Source organism: Drosophila grimshawi, unplaced genomic scaffold, assembly GCF_018153295.1.
Source record: "Drosophila grimshawi isolate 15287-2541.00 unplaced genomic scaffold, ASM1815329v1 contig_1367, whole genome shotgun sequence".
Classification (NCBI taxonomy): Eukaryota; Metazoa; Arthropoda; class Insecta; order Diptera; family Drosophilidae; genus Drosophila; species Drosophila grimshawi.
In genome coordinates, this window is record NW_025062889.1 from 1,844,081 (window position 1) to 1,871,653 (window position 27,573).

Genomic DNA, 27,573 nt, shown 5'->3' on the forward strand with positions numbered 1-27,573 from the left:
CACATTTTTGTTGTAGTCTGCTGTGTGTGTGTGTGTTTGTTGTGCGTGTGCATTGTGTGTGTGTTTTGGCCGCTTGACTGCAAATGCAAAGAATCTTATTTCATTTAATACCATTAACGACAGAGCAACATCAGCAGCAGCTCAAAGTGCAGCTCATGTGTATTAGACTCACTCGAATTGCGAATTATCCTCAGTAGAGGGTTGAGGGATGGGATTGGGACTGGGGTTGGGGCAGTTGCCAGTTCAAGTGGCTAGTTGGAAAGCCGAGCATTTGACAAGCCACTCAACAAATTGGCCCCGTAGTTAGCCGTCTGCTCAGATTGAGTATCATTTTGGTTTGCAGCTTTTCAGTGCATAAAGCTGAAATATTTATAGCAAATTTGAATTCAATGGATTTCCAGATTTAAGCACCTCAATTTGTTAGTTACTTGCTTAAGAACATATCAGAATATATATTAGAAAAACTTAAAGTATCCTGGAAGACATGTTATCAACTCGAAAGACATAGAAACGCTCAACCCGACAACAAATCTGGCATTCTTCTGAATGCAATAAGGGACACAGTATAATAATAATAATAATAATAAAGTATTAGTCGCAGAAATTACTGCTGGTAAACTACGAATGCCAATAAAAATATAATCAAACTATAATGCCAAACCATTTCAGTTAGCTTAGTCAACCGAGTAATTCAAGTTGGAGCAAAACACACACACAACATGATATCATAGTTTCAAGCAGGCAGCACTTTATTTATACATCTAAAACACTGCCTTTCAAATTGTTGTTCCCAACTTGGAAATTAGATTTACATGCAACGCTCGCCTGGCACCTTTTTGGGGCAAACTTTGTCCACATGTTGTTCACTGGGAGCCAACTAAAGTATCTAAACAAAAGTCTAATATCAAATGGTTTTAGTGCACAGCATCTGCATACGAGTTAAATTTCGTTAGTGGAATTCAACTTTTTAACTTTTCCACAGGCTGTTTTCGTTGTGTTTGACATGTTTTTGACAATCTCTCCTTTTTTTTGGGGCGTGCAAAGTAATTGACATTTGTTTATAGAGCTGACCTAAGCTTAAATAAGTTGTTTAATACTATGGAAATACTGTGAATTGGAAAATATAATAGCCGAGTCGAGAATCTGGAGTCTAAACTGGAAATGTCAGCTGTACGATTTGCCATGTTTACGAATGGAGAACTAGAACATCTGTTGACCAAAATGCTTCAGTTGGTTAAATATGGCTAAATAACAGCTATTAAATGACAATTACACACCATGCAATTTTCAGCACCTTACTTATTCAAATTGCAGGCCACTTAACAATCAAAATGGACGCATTAAACACACACAGACACACAGAGTTAGACAAACAAAGGCTATAAAAGAGGCGATGGATTCGAGGGCGGCTCACAGTCAAAATGTACAAGGTGAAGGAACTACTGCTTAGGCCGGAGAGCTTTGAGGATCCGCTTTTCCGGATACACTTGCGCTGCTTTCAGGTGTACGGCTATGTGGCCTCCATTGAGCAGCGTCATCCGTGGCTGGCCCTCATCCGCTGCACCATCTTCACGGCGTCCATTTGGCTGAGCTGTGCCCTGATGCTAACCCGCGGCTTTCTCGCCCGTGGCTATGACAATATCAATGATGGCGCCACCAGCTGGGCCACAGCTGTCCAATATTCCGCCGTCTCCATTGCCACACTGAATGCCTTAGTGCAGCGGAAGCGTGAGTCTCCCCACAGACAGTATTCTAATGCTGATACTGATAACTATCTCGATGTCAAAACTCCGAGAAAAGTTTGACTTTAAGTTTAATCAATGCAAGTAAGAAGTGCTGTCTTCGGCACCACTAAGATTACTTAGCCTTGAGACCAGGTAATCGACAACTAAGATAACTTGGTAAACCAAAATATGGCTATTCGAAGTGCAGATCTTACGACCAATCGTTCCAACGAGAACTATATGATATTCGACGGGAAGATGCAATATAATGCTCATAGTGGATAAGTTCGGTCAGCGATATCTTGTTGAATAAATAAGTTTGTCGTCCAAGAACTCATCTTTCGACCGATCGCTTCTATGGTAGCTATATTATATAGTAATCCGATACTGCAATCTGCGATTGTCTGCAGCAAAGAGACTATTGTGTGCCAAGTTTCATCAAGATAGCTTTAGAATTGAGATACAAGTTGGCATAAAAACATAGACAGACGAACCTTCTCGCACATGTATATATATATATACATGTATATATATATATATATTTATGGAGTATATACTCTCTGGGGTTCAATTTTTCTGTTTTCATATGAAGAACTGCAATTTTCCACCCGCCACAGGAGTCGTTCATATGCTACGCATTGCTCTGGCTGATCTGCAGCAGTTGCGACTGGAGGCTGATGAGGAGGAGCTGGACTTGATGCACTCCACCCAGATGTATGTGCGGACGATAACGTTGTTGCTGTGGGTGCCGTCGGTTGTGGCTGGATTGATGGCCTGGTTGGATTGTATTTATCGCACCATCTTCCTGCCGCAATCCGTTTTCAATATGGTCGCCGTGCAGCATGGCGAGGCACAGCCGATTTTACTGTTCAAATTGTTTCCCTTTGGCGAACTGTGGGATAATATTTTTATTGGCTATTTGGGACCGTGGTATGCACTTGGCTTGGGCATTACCACAATTCCCCTGTGGCACACCGTCATCACGTGCCTCATGAAGTTCGTCACCCTCAAGCAGCAGATACTCAACAAACGAGTGCGCGACATGGATGTGAATATTACGAATATATATATATATATTTTATATATGTAATCCAATTACTTTGTTCTGCTGCAGATCGAACGCTTTAAATCCGATCTGGTGTTGCAACAACTGACTGTTGCGGAGCTCAAGCATTGGCATTTGCAGCTCTGCAACTCTTTTGTTGCGGAACAGCTCAAGATACGCCGATTTGTGCTGGAGTTGGAGCAACTGCTGCGCATCCCAGTTATGGCCGATTTTATAATATTCTCGGTTCTCATTTGCTTTCTATTCTTTGCCTTCTCGGTTGGCGTAAGTTGATCAGAAATCATCTTATTCTTTAACACTTGTGGCTTACTTGGATCAAATCTCTTTCAGGTGCCCAGCACAATGGATTATTTCTTCATGTTTCTCTATTTGTTTGTTATGGCTTCGATTCTGTTCATTTATCATTGGCATGCAACCTTAATTGTTGAATGTGTAGGTTAAAAGTTTCCATATTTAATTCCCCAAATATAATCCCTGATTTTAGTTAACATATTTTGAGAAATACCAAATAAGCTGGCTAATTTTGATGGGTCAGTAAAAAACCATGATGAATGAACTCAGATTTAAAGAGTTTTCAATCATCTAAACGCTTCTTATACATTTGTTGAATCGCTTTTTATTTGGTTTGATTTGTATCTGTTCTATTTGAATCTATTTAGAGCTAAGCACAGAATTTGTTGCATACTTTTTCAACTAAACCTAAATCTCACTTTGTAAACTACAAATGCAACTCAGAAAAGTGCGCTATAAATTCCGATAAAAAGCGTAATTGGAAAGTGAAATCAATTCAAATACAATACTAAAGTAAAAGTATCGCCAGCAGATAATGGTCATCATTAAAATGGTGTTTTTATAATGCGACCACTGAGATAATTTCGAGCAACTTTTCATTTTGTCCTTTCCATTTTTAATGAATCCCTATTTTGTGTTTCCCCTTCACTTTTGCTTTGACAAATGTTTAATGCTGTGAGTTGTTTCCCATCAATTGCAGCAGAATGAATTGTGCTTTGCACTCTACGCCGTAGACTGGTACAACTTCAGTCTGCCCGTGCAAAAGATGCTGCTCTTCATGATGATGCACGCCCAGCGACCACTGAAGATGCGCGCCTTACTCGTCGAGCTGAATCTGAAAACCTTTATCGATGTGAGGCAGGACAACTGATTCCTAATCCTGATTACTTACTCCTTTTCACTCACTCGTTTCTGTTGTTGCAGATTATGCGCGGTGCTTACAGTTACTTCAATTTGCTGCGAAGCACCCATTTGTATTAGAATCGGTTGCTTTTTTTGTTTGCCTGGTTGGCATTGCTGCTAATCAAATGCCGTTGCGCTTGTCAACTCGTCGTTTGGCTAACATGACAGTTAACATGGCTTGCAATTCATTTGTAAGGGAAAAGACAGCAACGCTAAACCATTTTACAGCGCAAATATAAACGTGATGCCTGCTACTCAAAAAGCCAATGGCAACTGTGGAAACATCAGCAACAACAACAGCAACAACAACAACAACAATAAGCTGCAACATCATTTATCACTTTTGAGTTACGTCTCTCACTGGATGTCAGTCACATTGTGTGTGTTTTATTGTTAAATTGTATTCTTTCAATGGTTCTGCTTGTGTGTGTAGAAAACGATTTTTGCAGTTTTTTACTTAAACGTAAGTATGCACATGACACAAACAGAGATCACCCACCCACCCACTTCAGCGTTATACACCCCAACCACAATTTCTGTTCTTCTAATTGTCTGGGGGGTTAGCAGCACAGAATTTATGCGTCTGCTATTATTGGAAACGGTCCGAGCCACCCCACCACCAACAAAAAAAAAAAAACTAACCGACTCAACCGAATTGTTGTGCCCTTGGGTGTATTTTTTAATAATATTAAGAGTATAGACAAAAGAAATAAAGCCCGAACCGCACTCAAAACAACAACAGTCAACCAACCGAACAACCAACCAGGCAACAACAGCAACAGCAACAACAACAATAATAAACACGCATATTGTTGCGGTTGTTGAGCGTCCCGGGGATTATATATGTGCACAAAGTGGCTAAATGGCTGATAAAGGCGCACGCTGAAGTGTGTCTCAAACGACACCCAACCTATACAACACATACAACATATATACCCCCTACATAGAAAGAATGCAGATACTAATGAGTATTAATGGGTTCAGAGCAGCGCAGGTACCCAGCACAACTAGGGGTAAGGGCAAGGGTTTTGTGGAGTGGCGTGTGGGTTGCCAACTACTCGTAACAGGCGACTGACAGACAGACAGACAGACAGACAGACAGACAGATAAAGGGTTGTTCTACACTTCACAGATACGCATCTTTAAAAAACAAAACAAAAAAGCAAAATTGAGCTGTTGATGTGAAAACATAAATGGAAACAAAGCAACACTCTTTGGCTTAAATCCATAGCTCATTAATAATAGTTGCCGCCTGTCTTTTACTGTTATTAGTTAACCAGTTGTTCAAACAGTTTCAAAACTAAGAAAAAAGAATATTAATCAACTTTTTAAAATATGAAAACGACTTTCATTATGTTATCCAAGCTGATTTGAGACCGGATCGCCTGCTTGACTGTCTTGAATTGTCAGTAAAATTTATACTTTATACCAGCTTTATTTGGTTATAACAAATAATATATTTAAAATATATAAAAAATGAAGAAAAAATTGTCTACAATCTCTCCCCGACGGGGAATTGAACCCCGGTCTCCCGCGTGACAGGCGGGGATACTAACCACTATACTATCGAGGATTGTTGACAACGACTGCCGAAAACTTGGTTTTCTGCTCAGCGCCTCGGCATTTGTTCGGCTGCCGACGAACTGAGAATAATCTATAAATAGACAAAGCCATTGCGCCTCGTGTGGCGGCGGGCTTTGCTTGTCGAAGAATTGTTGCCATCTGTTGCGGGGCAATTTTTAGCAATATTGGCAAATTTTTTATGGTTTTTCGCTGTGCTGCACGTTTTGCGATTATTTATGACATTACATAACGCACGGCGGAGTAATGGATGTTCATTAAACACAATGAATGTCATGCATTCAACTCCCCTCTATTGCAGTCAGTCAACCCCCTTTTTGTCAGGGGCCCAGCCCATTAGTCACCCTGTTTTTCAGTTTTTGCAATAAGAAAAATTAAAATTGTTCCACCATGCAACGCGAATTTGCACACATGTAATGAATACTTACCATTTATACAAGCCAACAAATTCGTGATTACAAATGGAACAGCAAAAAAAATGACAGCATGATAAATTTGGAATATAATCAATATGGATGTGGAAAATAAAGCAGAAAAATATGAATGCAGCAAAGCAGAGAGCAGAGAGCAGAGAGCAGAGCTATAAGTCTTTTAATTTTATGGTATATGCCTATATATATATAGCTGAAAATAAACTCAACATTTTGAAAAGCATGTGTACTAAATGAAATATCTATTCAAAAATGGGAAGGCGCCACAAACTGAAAGCAAAGTTCATAAATCACCCAGTTGCACCCTGTGCTAACAAAGGCTTTCTAAAATTGATAAAAACAACAAATTCTTGGCAATTCTTGGAAAAGAGCTGCCAACTATTTCAGTGTTCCAGAGTTTTTTCCCCCCCCTGCACTCGAACCAACCAAATATTTTACTGGCTACGTGTCTAATTCGAAGAGTTTACTTATTTACTTTTTTTCCTATTACACTCCACCCTTAGAAGGTAAGGGCGTGTTTTGGGGGCGGTGATATGGGCGGGTCAGTTGACGCTATTATTTTTACAAGTTGTTGTTGTTATTGCTGCAGTTGTTGTTCCTGTTGTTGCTGTTGTTTTGGCATGTTTATTGCACTGTCAACGGCAATGCATGAAAAGTTTTAGTTAGCCAAGTTAGTGACTGTTCTTGACAAACACCCAGCCAACCCAACAACCTCTCCCCTTGAGCCACACTGCGTGCCTGACATTTCTGTTTTTTTCTTTTGTTTTTATTTATTTATTTAGTATTTTTAACATCGAGCGTAACTGTTAATGTGTTTGAAGTCAAATTGTTTTCAGTCACGTGACCAGGCAAACAACAACAACAACAACAACTGCAACAACAGCAACAACTGTGAACACACAACAACTTTATTCATGATTAATCAGTTGCATTTAAATATGTATTACGAGTATATTGCCTGGGCGGGACAAACAACAACAGCAACAACAGCAACAAGGACTGCAGTCAGTTGAAGGACACTTTGACTTAACTAATTTGTGTGTGTTGACTTTTGTTTTTAGCCAAGCTTCGCTGCACATTTCGGGACAACAGATGGGTTCGCAGGCAACCCGCCAACTACTCCCTCTCGCCGTGTCCTGCCTCATCCTGATTAGCATTCAACTAATTCGTGCCACATACAACTTCATTTTATGGCGCTGGGCAACAAATCGCCGTGCGTTAATTATATTTAATAACCAACTAGACGCATAACAGCTGGCTTCATTTTAGTTTTTAGCGTGTGTCGCTTTAACTATGCACCGTAAATGTTTAATGGCCCAAACACTTAACGTTAGTAAGCTATGGGCCGACTACACGCTGACTGCACCAGCCAAATACACAACGGACCAAAATGATGGCCAATTTCATACAATACAATTATATTCTAGTACAGGAAATAAACTTGAGAAATGACGGGGACTTTTATCTATAGATCGATGCATATAGAAGTAGTCAATGGCATTTGAGCAATGCCAGAACTATTTATATTTCCTATCAATAATTATAATTAATAAAGTACAATTTTAATTTTGACATTTAATTATGTTTCTTATAAATTGTTAATCGTTCAGTTCTTTACCAAAAAGTTCTTATTTTATTTATAACTTTCTAATTATGACTTTCATTGTAAATAATGTATGAACATTTCCAATTGGAAATGTGGTTCGAACATGAATAGAAAGTTAAATAGCTAAATATAAATTATTAGGAAATATTCATGTTGAGTGAGTTACGAATTGTACTAAGAACTTTTCATATTGATAGTTTCTTGTCACACGATTTCTTTCTTACTCCTTCTATTTTTCTGTCAATAGCAATTAATTTTTGCCAATTTTTGCAACAGAAACACTTCATATATTCCCAGAGTAAAAGTGCTGTCCAAATATAGATCGTATCTGCCAAATTGCAATTTGAGTGTGCTTATTTTTAAAAAATTGTTTTTCCTTTTGCACGTTTTTGGATGCGCTTTTTAATTTAATTTTCATAGGCCGCGATGCACTTCAACCTGTCAGGGAGAGAGAGAGAGACATATATAGACAGGGCTTACAAAAGCGCAGCACCCAATACAGAAGAAGCAAGCGGGGTGTGGGTGGGGCATGAAGAGCTGAAGACCCCAGCAGCAGCTGCGGCGCCCGCCGCTTTCATGCGCTTCGTTTAGCAAAGTGGATGTTAAGTGTAATGCGATTTTTATGTAAATTTTTGCCGAAAAAAGAACTGAAGCTGAACACACGCCAATACAACAAACCCACACACATATTTATATAGACAAAATGACGAGAGGCAACCAGTGTGGCTGATTTTTTGTTGCCACGGTCACGGGCCAGCCAGACAGACAGACAGTTGGATAGACCGACCGACTCTGGTGTGGTCACACAGCATCAATAAGCGCCACCCGCACAGATACAAGTGGCAATATGCCATATGATGAGTTGAGAGCGACTGGCACCAGCCACTCCTCCCCCTCTCCACCAAACTATTGCTATTTTTGGTTGACTAGCTGAAAATTATACACTCGCATTGATTGCTTTGAAAAAGTTGTCATTAGTTGGAAGACCATCAGTACAACCGACAACTCTAGGCAGGAGCAACCCCGTCAGAATCGTGGTATTTAATTATAATCACAAGGGTCATAATTCTGTATCATCAACTGGCCTTTTAGTATTTGGGTAGAACGTCAGTCTACCACTACTAATGACAATCGTTCCGTGACAAGCAGCCGGCTAACCTAACGCCAGCTGCTTGAACCTGTTGGGAATTGTATGGCACAAAAAGAGAAAAAAAGAACACGTTTCGATCGCAGCTGGCGCTTCGTGACAAACATGTTACTAAATAGCCAAAAATGATCATTTCATTTTCTAAATTAAACGAGACATGTTAATTATATATATGCATGTATTTTAAATATATAAATTAATTAAATATTAAGTCAAATAGAAATAAAATGTAAAAAAATTACTTCCCATACCGGGAATCGAACCCGGGCCTTCTGGGTGAAAGCCAGATATCCTAGCCACTAGACCATATGGGATACAGAGTAATGTCCACCAGAAATCAGTTATGTTATATTCACTACAAATCGTACTTTTTGTCTTAACGCAACATTGTTATTTATATAAAAAAAAATCATGAATTACTCAGTCAATAAATCATTTCCAACTTATATTAAACATGAAAAGAATATGTATATTTATATATATATATAAATTTTATATATATAGCAAAAAAAAACTCTTGAGTTACAATTTCCCATACCGGGAATTGAACCCGGGCCTTCCGGGTGAGAGCCGGATATCCTAACCACTAGACAATATGGGAGATGTTTGGTCCGCAGCCAAATTCCGGTTTTATTCATGTTCCAAAACCAATTAATATTTCCAATCAACTCAACAAAGTCTTATAATAGGAAAAAATACACAGTGATGTCTCAGAAAATACTCTTCCATCTAAAAGTTGGAAGTTCCACAAGTATTAGTAGATAAGCACATCATTGATTTATTTTATTCCAATAGAAATATTGTTCTGCTTGTATACCCCATTTAGCAGCACTTGGAACATCTCCCATATTGTCTAGTGGTTAGGATATCCGGCTCTCACCCGGAAGGCCCGGGTTCAATTCCCGGTATGGGAAGTAAATATGTGACTTCTACTTTTTTTCGCCCTTTTTATCAATCCTTTTAAATTAGTAGTTTATCATAATTACACTTCATCTGTTTTGGGTTGTTAAAGAGCTATTTTACAGGAGTTCAGCAAGTTTTTAGCCGCCAAGATCACAGTTCTCATATCTTTTTTTATAGCATACATAACATTGCTGTATTGTAAATTGACTCACTCATTGCACCAATAAGACCTTCAAAATGTGCCGATAAACTACATCTCGTATATACAAATATGTTATTTGTCACCAGAACACATAATCCCATATGGTCTAGTGGCTAGGATATCTGGCTTTCACCCAGAAGGCCCGGGTTCGATTCCCGGTATGGGAAGTACCATTTTTTTTCTTTTTATTTGTTTAAAGATTGAACAAACACATCCAAAACAGGGAAACATGCAACGTTTGCTTAAAAAATAATTATGTTTTGAAAGAGAACGAAGGTCTAGCGGCGCAAATTTACATGTAAAAGCAGCCATCATTAATTAATATATCTTTACATACATATTGTTTTTATATGCGTTGAAACAAAAAAAAGATTGTGCGGTATACAATCACCCACAAGCTACTCAATTAGCAGAGCAAGGTTTCGATCCTCGGACCTCTGGGTTATGGGCCCAGCACGCTTCCACTGCGCCACTCTGCTTGTTGAGCAGAAAGTAACAAACGCTTAACTTAAGACAGCAAACGTTCACAAGCTGAATGCTGTGTAACCACACTCAATAGCTGAGTCGCATTTTTTCTCTTACTCTCTCACGCACTCACACAGACACACACACAACCACAGGCACTTTCGACCACAGCTCACGTGGATTACGTATTTACTTAGCTGTGGCCACACACACCCATACAGACACACACACACCCACACGCAATCGTTGGCGACTCTTATCGGCATGTTGCATGCGGACACGACGCTGTTCTTGCGACTTTCATTCACTTTTGCAGAGCAATGCGGCAACGCTTTTTGCCTTTGGCACAAAAATACATATGGCTTTAATAACCACGCGACGCGTGCAATTTCCTGTTGGCTTTCAACTTTCTTGTTTGCTCAGCTCGCAGCGGCGGCAACAACGACCACAAAGTTGGCAAACTGTTGTTAAAGTTGGCCGCGAGAAACTATCAAAACTTCTCTCAAGAATTTCACAAATTTAATTAATTGAATTTCATTTTTCAGCAACAAAAAAAAGAATAAACATTTTTCATTTATGTGCATCCAATGCAAGCCAAATCATCTGACTGATCTAATATCGAGCATTACTTGTTGGATAGTTTTTAATGTAATTTGCATCGAAATAAATTTTACTTTCAACCATCCCAATTTTAGTAACGGTTTTGCTTTTATAGTTTTGGTTTTTGGTTTGGGTATCGCAATAAAATTGGCATATTTGTCAATAAATACCAAAATTTTAATTAATTTTCGCGCGCCACTTAAAATGGCAGTGAGTATAGAGCGGAGCTGTCAATGCCACAGTCAGTGGCACGCCCACTTTACCGCATCCCACCGCACTTGCCCAATTGGAACATTTTTGAAATGGGAAATGTTCGGAGACCGCAAACACTAAATTGCAAATAAATTTGTTTAAATATGCAATGGTGAAGCGTCAAGTCTCGCTGTGTGTGTGCATCTCTCTCTAAAACTGCGGCATTGCCAACGTCACCTGCTGAAAGCGTGAAGGGGCAGGGGGTTGGGAGGGTGTATTCGGGATAGCAGCAAGCGACATGAGACAACGACAAACGTGCGCATCAAATTTTAATAGGAAAACCCCAAAAAGTTCAAGCCACAAAGTCCATTTCCATGGCGCAATGGTAACAACCCCTGCCCCGCCCCCAGCTAGCCAGGCTGCCCCAAGCTGCTGGTGCAATTGCTGTTGTACGCTTTTGGTTTTCTGGCCAAGAAGATGTTGCATTGACATTGAATATTGATGAAAATAAATCGAATTTCCGCCAGGCAGCCGCAGCCGCAGCCCATTTGGCCCGTTGGCCAAAAAAAAATATGCCGGACGAGACGGAGAGAGATGGATCAGCTTGCCTAAAGCCAGCAGAAAAAAAATACAGAAGAAGAAGAAGAAGCAGAAGCTGAAGCACAAAACTGAGCAACATCTCCATATGCACATAGATACAAACATATAGACAGAGCTATATGTATACAGATAGATATATTGAGCTGTGTGTTTATATTGATTGCCAAATGGTTTGAGCCGGCAAAAAGGGTTCCGCCTGAATTCCGTATCTGCTTGAGTGTCAAAATCCCACGTTGCCTCACTCTCTGTGTGTGTGTGTGTGTGTTGCATGTGTGTGTTAGGAGACATTTGCGGTTTTTGTGATTCGAAGTTTCGCTTAAAGACAAATGAACGACGCCCAACATGGTTATAAATCCGAATATCGAAAAGTGTTCAAGAGTGTATGGATTAATGGAAGATTATTCCTGGAACTGAACTGATGTGGTTCCATTTCTATTTCTATTTCTATTCCTATTTCCATTTCCATTGCCAGAGCAGAGTGGCAAAGCAAATCATATATCAGCTTCCATTTCCGTTCAGTTTTTTCTGTGATATTTGATCTCAATTTGGACTAATAATATCGATTTCTCTAATTGCACTCTTGTTTTAAATGTTCTGCTTGTGATTTTCAATAGATAAAATAGCGTTCCGCATCATAAACTTGGGCAATTAAATCACTTATTTATACCTGTTGTTATTCAAAGTTGGCCCGTTTATTGCAGCTTATTTGATCTACAAATTTGTAGCCTTTTCTTATAATTAACGAATAAACCATTAGCAATATTTATTACTATTACGCCCAGTGAATCCATATTAAACTTTGAGTACTCCAGATCAGAGCACAATTTACAGCAGCCAGACTTTTTTGTGCGTGTAATTTAATTACTGAAAGCAAACTTATCAAGTGATACCCAATCTGCTATGTGTTGCATGCAACAAATAAAGGCCCCGTTAAACACTTACAAAGCCATTGAGCTTCCATTCATTAGTCATTTTATGATTTTTTAACACACACACACAGTTTTTACCATATCGTTTTCAGCAACATCTCTTCCCCTGGCACTCCTCTCATGTTGCCATTGGATGGATGCTGGGCAGAAAGCGGCGCAGTTAACACTTGATTTGTATTTAAAAATTATTGACCAATTCATGGCTGCTGATTAAGTTTGTGTTTCTGCTTGTCAAGCAGGGGCGTGGGCGGCGGGGCAGTGGCGGGTGGCGGCTGAATGAGTGTATCGGCTGAAACGTTGGCAACCGATTGATTTTTGCACAGCCACAAGGCGGGAAATTGCATAAGCGCCACCCAAACAGACACGGCTCATATGAAAATTCAATTTTCCAGTGATTGATCATACACACACACAAAGTGCGGCAGTGGGGGTTAGTTAACCACACACAAACACACACACACACAGATATGGAGACCCAGACACATATGGAGAGGCACGTCAAGTCGGTTTGTTTGCTGGGCCATACACAAAAATAATGTAATTAAAGCAATGTTTGCATAATAAAAATTAATATTTGTTGCATTTTGTGTCAGAGGACAACAAATACACCACACACACAGACACACACACAGACACACACACACACACACTAGCAACACACATAATAAGTGCACCCACATTTATGCACTTAGAAATAATTATTTTTGAATTGAGAAAATCAAACTAAACATAGAAATTGTGCTTATCGTTTGTGCATTGAAATGTTGCCAAAAATATATCTTTTATTTATAGTCTTGGCAGTTTTTGAAATTATATTCTTTTTTTTTTTGGTTTTTTTTTTTGAGTGTAGCCACGCCCCTCTCACTTACCTGTTTACCTAGCCAGAACAGTTTGTCTGCTGCTTGCTTTATGCGGGCTGTCAAATTCAGACAGTTTGCACACATGATGTAACCATCCCCCTCCCTCCTCCTCCTCCCTCCTTTGCCCAGCCACTTCAAAGCTGCTGCTGCTGCTGCTGCTGTTGCTGCTGCTGATGTCGCTGCTGCTGTTGTCGCTGTCCAGCAACAGTCCCCTTTCTGTTTGTTCAAGTTTCGTTTCAGCAAATTATGTTCGCAGCATATGGAGAAGAAGGGATTTACACATTGGGCAACACAACATGGAGTGTCGTCTGTTGAGTGTCTGGACTGTGTTGCATGCAACCGTTCTCGTTGTCGTTGAATGCAAATATTGAAATAAGTCTTAATTGAATACAAATACTCAATTACATTGCGGCACATCTATTTTGTGGGCCCAGCACAAACAGTTTGCTCTGCCAAAAACCGAATAACCAAAAAACCCGAAAGCAATGCGAAAAGTATCTTTTCGAACAGTTTGGCAACTGTTCAACACTTTTACTTCATAATTTCCATTTTGATTATGGCCAAAATGTGTAGCCGGTCCTTAGACAGACTCCCCCCTTTTCTCAATCAGCTACCAAAATGGTTATGGTAATGCGTTCGTGTGTGTGTTGTGTGGGTGCCAAAAGGGTGAAGGATTAGTCTGTCACAATTGGAATGCGGGCAGTGTCTATACACATTGTGAGAATTCAGTTAAAGATTCTGTATCAGCGGAGAGCCACCATTGATTTTAGCGGATTTATATATATCTTTAACAATAATTGGGCTTATTGAGTAATGCAGTTATGCAAATATCACTTACATCAAAGAATTCTGGGTTCTACTTAAACCTCGAGTGATGTAATGTTGCAGATAAGTTTCTAGAATTATTAAAAATTATAAAAAGAAAAAAATTAGATCATGGCCCATGAGGGGATCGAACCCGCGACCTTCGCGTTATTAGCACGACGCTCTAGCCAGCTGAGCTAATGGGCCGATGTGACTGTCACCAGTTCAAAATGCTACTCAAACACAATTTCCACATTGAATGCAGCTATTGCACGACTATTTATAGAATCGAATGGTATTCAATATATATATTTGTCAACTATATTTATCTCTTCTAATTAATAAGATTAGATTCTATTCAACTTATTTGTTGGCAATGTATTTATTTTGATAATTTATTTATAGATTAATGCCAAAGACAATTGAGATACATATATATACTATATTCTTCTAGATTCGTTTCGTGCTTCAATTAAATAATTTATTAAAATAGACAATACATCCACCATTAAAAATAATAAAAATTTTTACACATTTTAAATGTTTTCCAAAATCTCAAAACTGTATTTATAGGTAAAGCAAGTACTTGCTTATGCCTAGACTATAATACTCTATTTCATAGGAATCAACTTGCTTCAAGTAGTTTGAGTTGCACTTCCAAATGCGCCCTGTGGGAGCACAAGGACTTAATGGCAGTATTTGTTCATCCATTGTTCGCTGGCAACTCGAATGTATTTCGAGAAGCTCAAAGCTTCAAACCGATAAACCCTAAGTCCGCAACTCAAACTAAAACGCAAACCAAGTAACACATTTGACACTTCATTAAAAAGCAACATTAGCAAAATCAATTAGAGAGTATTCCCCAAGCACCACAGGACACAGTGGCGCACATAACCAACCAGTAAGAGCAAATAGAGATTGTTAGACACACATAGATATATTGTGATGGAGATGAATATACATATAGATAAAGATGGATAGATAAAGCGATGATGACGATGATGTTGATGCTGATGTTGATTTTGATGATGATGCGGGGGGAGTTTCAGTAACTTTGTTGTTTTTGGCTAGCAAATAAACAAACAATTGAGATACACAAGCCACGCCCATTGTATCTGCTGTTGTTGTTGGTTCACCCAACTCTGACGCTGATTCGCAAATTGTTTGAAAACCAGACGAGACGACAACGAGAGAATCCAGAGACATGAGAACGAGTTGAGTTGAGTTGAGCTGAGCTGCAGCTGAGCCGAGAGCCGAGAGCCGAGACGGGAATGGAGACTTTGTTTGCACTTTGAATTGCCGGTGAACGATATTTGCAGTGGTAAATCACCAGACGGCCGGAGCTTGTTGCAAATGCATGAAAATTAATTAAAAACGTGTTTATTCGTTTGTTTGTAGAATAAAACAAAAAACGAAACAATTTATTTCTTAATAAATGAACAATCTGGCGCACACGTATTGATCACCCGGCCGAGCCACTCGCGTATGTACTCGGATGTCTGCAGACCGACCATGCGGTTCAGCACCTTGCCGTTGTGCATCACCAGCAGCGATGGCACCGAGCCCACCTGGTAGTCCAGCGCCAGCTCCGTCAGTTCATCGATATCGACACGGGCCAAATGGATGCCGCCCCTCTGCTCCGATACAATGCTAGCAACGCGGGGCGCAAGTGCCTTGCATGGTGTGCACCAGCTGTGAGAACCATATCGATTTCGATTAAAATCTGTAAGCGTGTGTTATTATCGATTATAGCTATCGGTTTACCTGGCATGGAAGTCGACAACCACCGGCTTCTCACAACGCTTCACATTATTTTCGAAATCTTTGATATTCTCAACATCGAAAATGGTTCGCTTTCCAGTTGCTGCTCTGCGATAATTATTTCGGCATATCTGCGATGATCCAATAACATTTTTAAGAAATTTCAGCTGTGCTGCCTTGTTCGTTCTCAACATTTTCGTAAATTTTGATAAAAAAAAGAATACTTTTGATTTTTTGTTGCGTTCAAAACGTTTTTCAATAAATAATGAAGCTTCGAAAAATGAAAAAAGTCTCTTCAAATAGTTTTGACAGCTTCTCAAACGGCGACTGTAATTATTATTTTGAATAAGAGAAGAGGTAAGAATATCTCCACTTTCTAAAATTTGTACACTATATAAGTATAGCAAGATTATATATATAAAGTAATCGCTTGTTTTTTAATGTACTCAGAGCTTTATTGAAGATATGTAAGGATCACCTTAACAGTTACATGAGTGTAAGGCGATTCTTTTTGAAGCATTGGTATATTTGAAATCCTGTATCGCATTTATCGGCACCTTTGATGCCTTCACAGCTGGTTACAAAGGCATTCGCTTTATCAGCGCCTGCAAGGGGCGTTGTAATCTTCAGCACCTCATCCTTATTCATCTGGCCATCGGCTATGAAGCTGAACTTCTCCAAGTAACAGTTGGCAAAGCACTTGACCTGGTCATCGACATTCTCCAAGCTGTCGTTGTGCAACGCAATCGCTTGATCCTTGGTGATGCCCTGCTCCTGAATACATTGATCGACATTTACGCGAATCATTGTCTTCTGCTCCTCGGTCAGCTGTGGCAGGCATTGTCAGTTAACATATAGCAAAAGTATTTCACAATTTAATACTTACCTCGATGGCCAGGGCCACAGAGAACACGGCCAGCAGCAGTACTATTGTAAATTTCATTACGAGGTTTATTCCCTTTATGGATGACTTCTGTCTGTTGTCAGAGTTCACTTTGCGATTCTCTTTTATATGAAATTTGCGCTTAATTTAAGAGTTAAACAAATGCAACTGCAACAGTTGAATGCACTAATTTATATCGCATTAATTTAATCACAATAATTGCAAGACCAATCATAATTTTTGACGGCTTTTTATTGCAATTATTCTATTATTTTACTGAATTTACTAAACTATTTAATGCAATTTGTCGGTAATTTTGATAGTTTGTGTGAAATGCACGTAAACAGAAACGGGAGGTGTCATCCATTGTATAAAATATATATTAGATTAAGATTAAAATGAATAATGATAGTCTGTGTTTTGGTTTATATATGCGCTTATCTTATTATTATTTTGAATCGTACTCAAATTCACTTTTATATATAATTTTTACATAAATTCCAATTGAAAATCGTGTTTCTAAATTTAGTCTAGTGAAAAGTTTTGTGTAGAATCTCAATCTTATATAATTCGGTTCAGTTTTGATGAAGTTATTGAGACCAGTTCCTGCCAGAGTTGAAATGGCTTTCAAGAGTCATCCGAACTGAATATGTCAATATATTTATTATGTTTTTTTTTTGAATACCTTTTCTCTCTCTTCACTCTTTTGTGTGCAGTGCAAATCTTAGTCGCATAGAGGCTTAAACAATTCCCTACATTACTATTTTCGCATGCTTTCTTGGCTATAATCCAGGCTAATCAAGCGACCTACTTGCTAAGTAAGCTCCAATGAGATTGCTTTAAATTTTGTTTGCCTGTTGGCTTGGTCAGCAGCTCAGCTCAGCTCATGTATATGCCTACATCTGTCCCCTCCCCACCTCCTATATAAGCATATATATATATATATATATTTGGGTCACATTAGATCGCATGCGGCTGATAACATTAAGCAGGCACTTTCTCCATTTGGCCATGTTTACTTGCTCAAATGAATGATGAGCTCGTCTTGTGTGTGTTTGAGTGTGTGTGTGTGTTGTCTAAACATTTTTATGATTCAGGGTTAGAGATAGGATATATATGGTAGTATAGGGCTGTCATTCAGCTAGGCTTTACATAATCTACACTGCTTAAGGAGCGCCCTTTCAGCAATTAGTTTTGCGTTTTCGTTTTCGTTTTCCTTTTTGTTTTTGTTTTTGTGTGCATTCCTAAACCACATTTTAGATAAGTAGCCAAGTTTTGCAAAAGAGTTTGCTCTCCCTCTGATGGATGATTGACAAGCACTTGACAAGTGGGCTGAGTGGGTGTGGGAGGGACTGTGAGCCTTGCCAAGGCAACTCAAACTTAATGGCAACCTATGCATAAAGTGTGTGTAAGCAAAATCTAAATAATCATGCATACTATTTTCAAGTATATATATCCAAATATATGTATATATATATACGTATGTATATGTGTTCGGATAAGCCCATTCTATAATGTGAGAAAAATATGTGCATGCTGAGAAGAAACTGTATTTGTTATCATTTCCAAATTGTTGGCAAAATTAAATGAGTTTTGCACACACATTTATATATATATAAATATTTTCTATGGTGTGTCAAAATGAAAAGCATGACGTGGTGGAAAGTGTAGGTGTAGTGCCGGGGGAGGGGGAGGGGGAGGATGGGCGTTTGCGTCAAATGTAATTAAAAAACTTTGCAACCGCATCAACATAAATGTATGGCGCATAAAATTCTGTGCATTTGACAATTTTCGGTTTTGACATTTTCTCTCTGTGTGTCTGTGTGTGTGTGTGTGTGCCAGAAAAACAAAAACCGCTAGATTGTTGGGCGTGCATAATAAAAAGGGGCGTGGCGTATTGTATTTAGTGAGATTTAAGCTAAATTAAATACTTGAAAAGTTATTGTTGTTAATAAATAAATGCGGGCTGCACCATTTATCGATGGCCAGCCGGTCATTTAATGTGTTTAACACTTTTACGAGCTTCAACTCAACTCTCTTTTTGTTTGGGTTGGGGGAATGGGAATGGGAATGGGAATGGGGAACGAGCAATTTCATTTATTTTAATTGAAGTCAGCGGACAGCCCTTTTGGGCCATTGCCGGGGCCATAAAGTGTGTCCGAAACCGATACGAGTGCTGTGGCAAAGGCCTGATCGACTGTGAGATACTGTTTAAGCCAGCTGTAACTGCAGCTTGACTAATTGAAATATGCGACTAGGTTTGCCACGGTCTGATGTAGCTCGATCTAAACACACTAATTTAAAGACACTAAAAAGGTTTAGTCAATAATTGTTGTGTGTGTTTTTTAAATCAATCAATTGCAACAAATTTGCAGTTGCCAAAAATATAAGATTGCTTAAAAACGATAATGTATCTCAGAATAGGTGATATCTTTAGAGATAGTGTCAAATTTCTTATAGATGGCGACTACATTCTAATAGCTTGCAGAACTTATCTATATTACTTGCATTTATCATGTTTATAGTTGCAGGGTATCAGAAAGACATTTCCATTTAATTGCATTTAAATCGCAGGCCCAAATTCGTTCCCAAAACACCTTAATAGACCATTAAGGTGTGCATAGCTGTTAGGTCCACGCTCCAGTAAAAGGTCTACTTGCAATATGTTCAGGTAATAAACATTAAAAGTTCGAATTTAATTTCAAATGATAGCCCCATAAATTGTCTGAAGGTCGATTTAATCAATTATATGCATACATATATATTGAATTAATAATGCGACTTGAGATACGTATTTCTTTTGCGGAAGCTGTTAAGTGCTCTTCAACAAAAAAAAAAGTGAAATATAAATTGCTGAATGCATCGTTTTGGTCTCACACCCTCTTTCCAAAACTACCCCATTCGAAAAGCTATATATAAATAATTTAACTCATGTAATGCTCTATATATTTATATGCTTACTTTTCACTGAAATCATGTCATCCACCCAACCCCGCCCCAATTCGACTGGCAAGAAAGTGGCGCCGGCTAAACAAGCCTCCCACTCCAGCCTCTCCCTCCCATCTCGCTCTTAGCTCCAACCAGCTGGCTCCATAATTTTCCATTAGCTTTATTATATACTCATTTGCGCAAATGTCTTATATCATTGTTATTAGTAAATCTTATGCCTATGATTATTGCTAACTTGTATATATAAATATCTGTGTGTTTCTCTCTCTCTCTGTGTGTGTGTCTGCGATAAGCTCCCTCAACAACAGCTTCATCAGAGACTATTTCCTTTGGGGATGTGGCGCAAGGTTGTTGAACTCTGGCCCCCGGTTTTTTGGGGTCAGTTGGCTGAAATGCGTGAATAGTTTCGACAAACCAAATAAAAGAGCCGCGAAATAACGTTGCGAACAGTTTACTTAGGGGTTGCTTTGGTTTCAACTTGTGTTTTCTTACAATTCTCATAAATATCCGGTGTGCCGACCTTAACTTGTATATAAAAGATACTTTTATTACTATAAGCCAGAGCGACAAATCAAATCATATTTCGGTAAACTTTAAAGGTTTCGGTAATAGTTATAAATTGTACTTCATATTTTTGTCGGTATTCTGCTCCGTTATGATACTATATAGAGATATAATATCAGTTAATGTAAAGGATATCAAACATATCATTGCAAATGTATAAATATCTATCGGTCTGAAATGGATTCTGCCTTATCGCTACTTAAATATCCAAATGTAATGTATATATAAATCCCATACAACAATTGTCTATCAAAATCATTCACAATAATAATTAATTTTATTTACAGTTTGCATGTTTAGTTTTAAGCCGCTGCTTCAACTAATGAAACTGTTTAGCTGAATTGCTTTAATGTGTATGAGAGCAGATGAAAATCAAATTAAACACACTTAATTCAAATTGCAAATGCTTGACTATTGCCCAACACGAAGACAACACTTTCAGCAATAATTTAACAATTCACTCAAACCAGTTTGGCAAATGGCACAACACCTTTGTGTGTGTGGATGTGTGTGGCAAACTTTGTGCTCAGTCACTTTGTAGGCGAAGCTTCTCGTTCCAATTAGTGAAATGAGTGTTATTTGCATATTTTTGCAACTTTCATCAAATTATAATACACGTGACAAAAAGTTGTGTGTGTTGTCTGTCATTCATTAAACAAATTGTTATCTCATTTGATGCAATTCGAAAACTAGTAAGAAAAGTTAGCTTTGAAGTGCCGACGAACAAATGCCTTTGTAGATTGATTTTATATGTGGATTATGTGTGAGCTGATCTAAACCTAAATCGGGTAGGCAGTTGGGAAAGCAAAAGCAAACTGACGCAAGTTAGATACAATAATTGGATGAAAGTGCCAGGGTATCTTACAGTTTGTAATTAACATCTCAATCATCTCTCAACACTTTGCGATTACCCGGTTAGCAATAAAATAATGAGTAAGTTGATGTCATAACAAGGTTTTATGAAATCATTCAATTAAAGGATTTAAATGATTTTTAAGTAGTAAACATTTAAATGTGAGGCAAATGCGTAATTAAGTAAAATAGTCTGGAATTGCTATGCACATTAATTATATTAAAATTCACACGATCCGAGTTGAAGATTAAAATGATTTCAATTATATAAATTATAGTTGATGCATTTAAATTATTTATTCCATTTAACTCGTTCAGCATTGGAATTCAACTGGAACTCTCGATAACTGTCGAGAAGTATTCGCAATCCGCATAGCTTATATTAAATTCCAAGCATAACTCAGATGCATAGCCAAACAGCAAATTGTGTAATACCGAAATGCGCATAGCTGAGACCCCCTTTCCTTATAATCCCAATCAGAGCATTCCCCCCTTCCCGCAGGCATTGCAGTTACAACCATTTTTGATTGCATTAGATATAATAAATACATTTTCGGGTTTCTCTTGCAAATCCATCTTTGTGCTTTGGCCCACTTCGCTCTCTGTTTCTATCTATGTGTTGTTGGTATCATGTTTTGGGTTGCGTTCAGCACGTAAATTGAATATTTTATGCAATTTATTTTGTATACAAGTTGAAGTGCCTAAATATTCTCAGGGTGTTGCTAATGCACTCGTGCGTCCAATGCAATGGAAATTATGATGAGAGCAATTTGCTTTGCTTGCCTACAAAACAATGCAGCAAATTCAATTCGCATGGCCAAGACCAAGCAATTCATAGTGAAAAGCAGATAATATTGTGTAAAATGAATGACTTAATAGATGACGATTATACTCTGAGAATTAATCACTTGACAGATGATGAAATATTTGCATCTCTTGGCTTAGAGCCCTTTACCCCACTTCGAATAGTTATGAATTGTATAATAAATTATTATTAAGTATTCATTCAACTTAAGAACTACTCGTAAAACTATGCAAGCAGTATTCTTTTCTTTTAAACCTGATCTCGTTTTCAAGGCACATTAAAACTAACCGTGCTTGTCAAATTGGCTCAAGTTAACTATGCGACAACTAACCTTTGCCCTCGCTCACTCTCTTCTTTATAAATCCTATTTATCCAAATAGTGTTGAATACTCTACTCCACTTGTACACCTGCTTTCTAACGTTGACGCCTTTCACTTTTTTGTGCCAGTACAAAATAAAACGCATTTGCTGCCCAGCTCATTACACACTAAAAACGCAATCGAGCATCAAATTACAAAGCAAATAAAATGTAAATAGCTTTTCATTCCACTTTTCTGAGTATACATATATATATATATATATAATTTATATAAATAAATGCGTATACCCTAAAAGAAGGCATGTTGATTTTGTGGGAAATGTGTAAGTTTGTCGACTTCTTTGCTGAATCATTGAAGATATATTCAAATATCTAACGAACTGACTATGTTTGTTTAATGAAACTTGAAATATCAACTTGTGATATCAAAAGTAGCTCAACAATTAGAATATCGTTCGTAGTATTTGTAATTTCTTTCCAGCAAGTCTTAGTCTTGTTAGAAATGAATCTGGATGAAAGTCATATTTACTACTATTTATAAGAATAATTTTGAAACTAATTTTCTTACTTAATATTATTTCAATAATATTTTTGTAAAGAATACAAACTCTGCTAGGGCATTGATACTTCGGCTTGCACTCGTTTTAGTGAGGGTTCCCTTTTTGTATTTTTTTTTTGGTTTTGGCCTGTTTGGGTAAACGCTGTCAGCTACCAATTTCATGCAGCTGACCACGGGGCGCTGTGCCTTGTAATTGCTAAGCTCTGGATTAAACAATTTCCACATTTAACATGGCGCATCTTTAACCTTTGCTACAATAAATTTTTGGGGGCTCTTTCATTTTGTTGTTCTACTCTGTGTTGGTGGCTTAATTTTTGGCATTACGATAAGAATTTTTAGCGACGCTGTCATTTGGGGGCTTTGACTTTTACGAGCAGGCGCAAAAGACGCATATCCTTGTTGGTTATTTTTTTATTTTATTCTTTCTTTTTTTTTTGTGGTGCTTTTGTAGAGTCCTGTTTCTCGTTTAGTTGCTGCTGCTGCTGCTTGTTGTGTGTGTGTGTGTGTCTAATTAGATGCTTTGCCTAATTAGTCGGTTTTATGTGAGGGCTCTTTATGCCTTTGGCATACCTTTTTAGACGAGAAACTGTCTGAATGAACACCTCCCATCCACGATAACACCTTGACTCCCATCCCCTCCCCACTCCCCAATCGCCAAGCAGTATATAAGTATTGGGTCCATCATGTCGATATGCTCGTATGTAAGTGCCCGGAGAATGTTATAAACTTTAACGTTTATTAAAAAATTCCATGCACAAGAGCAAATATCAACTGGAGGGGAGTTCGGGGATCCCACTGACAATAATGTGAACTAAACCAGCGCATTTGCTGATGATTCTCCACACACACACACACACACATACACACACACACCTACACCCCCCATTTGCCTCTAAGATTTTTCAATTTCTTACAAAATGGTTACTGCATTCCTTCACCTGACTGTCTTTGATGCGTTGTATGAAAAGAGGAGCCCAGCAAGCAGCGATTCGCCGTTCCATGAAGTGGCCGTAACTGGCGTTTCTTGAGGGTTCTCGAAGTTCTCTGGCTGCTCCAGAAACTGAAACAGAGCTGAACTGAGTTGAACTGAACTGAACTGAACCGAACTTGTCACAAAAGAATTCATTTTGTCGCGTTCGGAATTTTCGTTGCCGGCAGTTGGGCAAAAATATGCTGTGCTGCTTTTGTAAGCACATCGTTTTCTGCTTCCGACTTTCTTATTTTTGCCCCCCTCTTTTTTTTTCTTTTGCTTGCTGGAATTCGTATTCAATAAATATTACTGAAAACACTCCGCAATCGACATTGGGCCGAAGCAAATCAACAGCATTTTCATGTTCTTTTCTTGTGCTATTTTTATGCGCATAATTTTTTGTGACCCTTTTTTTTTTTTTGCTTCTTTGAGTGTCCCTCAGGCCTTTTACGACGCGTTTTGTTACCAAAACGAAAATTTTTGGTAATATGAGCGAATTTAATTGCCTAATTGTTTTGTTTCCTTGGCATTTTATTGCAAATGCGGCCACATTTTTTACGAGCGCACGCATTTTATTTTTTTATGACTTAATTACTTAAATGCGTTTTATTTTGCATGCGGTTATAATCGTAAACAAATTATAGAAGTGGAAATTATGATATCTCTCGCCGGAGCTTGTCGCTTACATTTTATGACCGCCGATGAGATTTTTATCAGCCCGCCCCAAGGAATGAAGTTGCGCAGCAAATTAAACAATATATATAAAATTAAATTAATTAAAAATTGTTTTGTTGAATGTGCAAAGATACCACAAATAACCTTGATAATATTATGGAATAGACTCTAACAGAAATAATATTAGCCGTTGCTTATGTGGAATTCCATTTTATTCTGATTTAAGATTCCAAGCTGTCTCTCTATATCTAATTCTATATCATGGTCTCATATAATCCGCCCGATTTGAAAACTTACAATTTACATTATGCTTTAAGTAAAATTTCAATTAAAGTTGGACCCACTCTCATTCAAGCGTGCACTTCAAAGCACGATTTATCTTTGCATCTGGGCAAAGGAATGTGCTGGACTGGGCCCCTTAATTATAATTTAAATTAACTGAATTTGCTTTATTTGATTTGGCTGCTTTAGTGTTTTCAGTGGTTTTTCCGGCCCATTGCTGACTTTGGTACATATTTTTTGGCTCTAATTGCGTGCCCCAAAAACTGAGCTCGGCCGAGATAAGCCTTTTTGTAGTGGTGCTCAGACAGGCGACGAGGAAGGACACGGCGGATGCTGGGCACATTTTGAATTTATTAGCCAGTGGGTCGAGCTACGCATTTGACCCTATGCCTACGTCTCCTATGGCGCTTGTGGATTTTATGTGAGCCTCTCGAATTATCTTTTTCTTTTTTTTGTTTTGTGAAATTAATGCGGCAAACACTAATTAATTGCGCAGGTGTTGCAGCTGTTTTACCTGCTGGTCTTTTGTTGCTGTTGCTGTTGCTGTTGTTGCACGGGATAAGCCTAATTGAATTTCGGTAGGCTTTGTTCCGGCACAGAGATCAAGCACAGCCCTTCAGCTCCCCACCCCCGCTCCTATAAACGTGACAGTAATAAATGATATATTGGCCATTCGGTCATTTAAGGTTTTCACTTGCCATCATTTTGCCAAAAATTTATAATTATTGTCTATTTCGTGAAATTTGTTGAAATTCTAGCCCTTGAAGTGATAGTAATATTGGAAGGCAAATTCAGACGACGGAAATGATTTTCTTAGTAATCTATCTGAAATAGACTTTCAGTGTATGAAACTGGATGAATTAAAATTAAATTAAAAATATTACTGGTTTTGTAATTGCATAGAACTGTAAAAATAATGATTTTAAAGTAATTTATATTTTATAACTCATAGCTCGGTTAGCTAAGCTATAACCCTTTATATAATTGATTAATAAACATTTTCCCAGGTAAGCTAGACTATAACCATTTAATTAAGTGATTTCTAGAAAGTGCCCTTCAATAATATATAATTGAAAAGTTGGTTAACATTCTATACAACAATATATATGACAATTGTGAACCATACTTTATGTTTTATTTCTTTTTTATTTCAAGGGCAATCATTCGAATTTACGATGACTATAAAACGAATATAATTAAACGCACTTTGCTGGACATAATCAAATTTATGAGTCTTTAGTTTTATAATTGTTTTCTTTATTTTTTAATTTTCATAGTGAATAAACTTAGTTGCATGACTTGTCATGAAAAGAAGTCATCAAATTTGTATATGACTTGGATATACTTAGCATATAGCATAAGCTTACCGTTCAGTCTTTCTGGTTGAGGTTGGTTGGGGTCTCCTGTGGCCATATATTCATATATATGTATATATATTCTTTGGTCATATCGCATTATAATGTCAACGTAATGTTGTCGTCAAATAGTTTTTCGCGTGACATTTGCATTTCAGTTTAGTTTGATATTCCGTCTCCGCGCCTCTCGGGTCCAATGACATTTCATTAGCTCGCCGAACTTCCCTCTCTCTCTGTCCGTCTCTCTTTCTCTGTCTCTCTCTCTCTCGCTCTCTCTCTCTCTCTGACTTTCTCTCCTGGGTTGCTGTTGTAGTGTAACGTGTGCCATTGTTTTTCATAGTCGTTTTATGTGCTGTTTATATTTTTATGGCATGCCATATAGTATTTAATATAGTATATGTATTTTTATAAGGTACATGACGCTATTAATCCCCCGACCCTTGAACTAACCGTCTATCATGTCTACGATAAAAGAATTTTATTATTTTCTTATATGAAGTTATAAAACGACTGGCATTTCCATTTTTTCTTTCTATTTTTTTTTTTTTTGCACAGTCAAGTTTTGCTTTTGTTTTTGTGTACCCATTGAAAATGCGTAAAAAGGGTATAATGTAGTTATGCAGGTGTCAGTAGCAGGCATATCAGAAAGCTATAGATTCTCTGTATATATCATATGCAGAAAAATATTATTATCTGTTATCGATTTCTGTGCAGTTTGAAACCCCGTCACTGACTGGGCGAACGCTGTAATCTCTTCCTGAAGACGAATCTCGACTGCATTCAAAATGTATCGGAGTATAAAAAATAAAAACATTTGACTTGGAGTCATCTAAAGATATATTTAAATGACATATTTTACTTCTCCCGTATATAGATATAAATCGTTTACCTTGATAACATTGGTAAATATGTTGGTTGAGAGTATCTCCTCGGCGTGCTGTCTCAAGAATAACTTTCTCACCTGTTAATACTCTGTTTTGCCAAAGAGAGCATTGGGTATGTGAGATTTGAGAACTCTAACTAACCGCATATTGAGTGTTATATACAAAGTTACAAAGTTAAAGTATTGCAGAGTCGGTGGCTTCTCATCGTCATCTTTTTATTTTCATTTTTGGCTACTTAACTCACAGGTTTTTTGTATTGTTTTGTTTTTCTGGGCTGGCGTTTCGTGTTTGTCGTTATTATTGTCTATAAATCTATGGCAGTTACAGCAACAACACGTTGACATTATGAATTTATTACTATTTAAATATTTTATATTTGTTATGGCCCTGGCAGGCGACGATGGCACCCAA

The 27,573-nt window shown here is 38.0% G+C and overlaps 3 protein-coding genes and 7 non-coding genes across 10 annotated transcripts; 3 read left to right on the forward strand and 7 right to left on the reverse strand.

Moving 5' to 3' along the window:
* Positions 1–1,300: 1,300 nt before the first annotated feature.
* Positions 1,301–4,358, forward strand: LOC6569048 (odorant receptor 56a). The gene is made up of 6 exons (XM_001995165.2): positions 1,301–1,728; positions 2,342–2,772; positions 2,839–3,054; positions 3,121–3,222; positions 3,782–3,934; positions 4,006–4,358. The coding sequence occupies exons 1-6, from the start codon at positions 1,422–1,424 to the stop codon at positions 4,060–4,062; spliced, it is 1,266 nt and encodes a 421-aa protein (XP_001995201.1). The 5' UTR covers positions 1,301–1,421; the 3' UTR covers positions 4,063–4,358.
* A 1,127-nt stretch (positions 4,359–5,485) lies between these two features.
* Positions 5,486–5,557, reverse strand: Trnad-guc. Its single transcript has one exon. It is a non-coding gene; the product is annotated as a tRNA-Asp (tRNA).
* Positions 5,558–8,991: 3,434 nt separating this feature from the next.
* Trnae-uuc lies at positions 8,992–9,063 on the reverse strand. Its single transcript has one exon. It is a non-coding gene; the product is annotated as a tRNA-Glu (tRNA).
* A 215-nt stretch (positions 9,064–9,278) lies between these two features.
* Trnae-cuc lies at positions 9,279–9,350 on the reverse strand. The gene has a single exon. It is a non-coding gene; the product is annotated as a tRNA-Glu (tRNA).
* Positions 9,351–9,591: 241 nt separating this feature from the next.
* Trnae-cuc lies at positions 9,592–9,663 on the forward strand. Its single transcript has one exon. It is a non-coding gene; the product is annotated as a tRNA-Glu (tRNA).
* Positions 9,664–9,949: 286 nt separating this feature from the next.
* Trnae-uuc lies at positions 9,950–10,021 on the forward strand. Its single transcript has one exon. It is a non-coding gene; the product is annotated as a tRNA-Glu (tRNA).
* A 240-nt stretch (positions 10,022–10,261) lies between these two features.
* On the reverse strand, positions 10,262–10,333 carry Trnam-cau. Its single transcript has one exon. It is a non-coding gene; the product is annotated as a tRNA-Met (tRNA).
* A 4,104-nt stretch (positions 10,334–14,437) lies between these two features.
* Positions 14,438–14,511, reverse strand: Trnai-aau. Its single transcript has one exon. It is a non-coding gene; the product is annotated as a tRNA-Ile (tRNA).
* A 1,177-nt stretch (positions 14,512–15,688) lies between these two features.
* On the reverse strand, positions 15,689–16,323 carry LOC6569042 (thioredoxin, mitochondrial). The gene is made up of 2 exons (XM_001995164.2): positions 16,069–16,323; positions 15,689–15,996 (listed from the first exon to the last, which is right to left on the reverse strand). The coding sequence occupies exons 1-2, from the start codon at positions 16,257–16,259 to the stop codon at positions 15,726–15,728; spliced, it is 462 nt and encodes a 153-aa protein (XP_001995200.1). The 5' UTR covers positions 16,260–16,323; the 3' UTR covers positions 15,689–15,725.
* A 160-nt stretch (positions 16,324–16,483) lies between these two features.
* Positions 16,484–17,034, reverse strand: LOC6569041 (general odorant-binding protein 56d). Its single transcript, XM_001995163.2, has 2 exons — positions 16,952–17,034; positions 16,484–16,893 (listed from the first exon to the last, which is right to left on the reverse strand). Exons 1-2 carry the CDS (start codon positions 17,006–17,008, stop codon positions 16,552–16,554), a joined length of 399 nt encoding a protein of 132 aa, XP_001995199.1. The 5' UTR covers positions 17,009–17,034; the 3' UTR covers positions 16,484–16,551.
* Between the last annotated feature and the right edge of the window lie 10,539 nt (positions 17,035–27,573).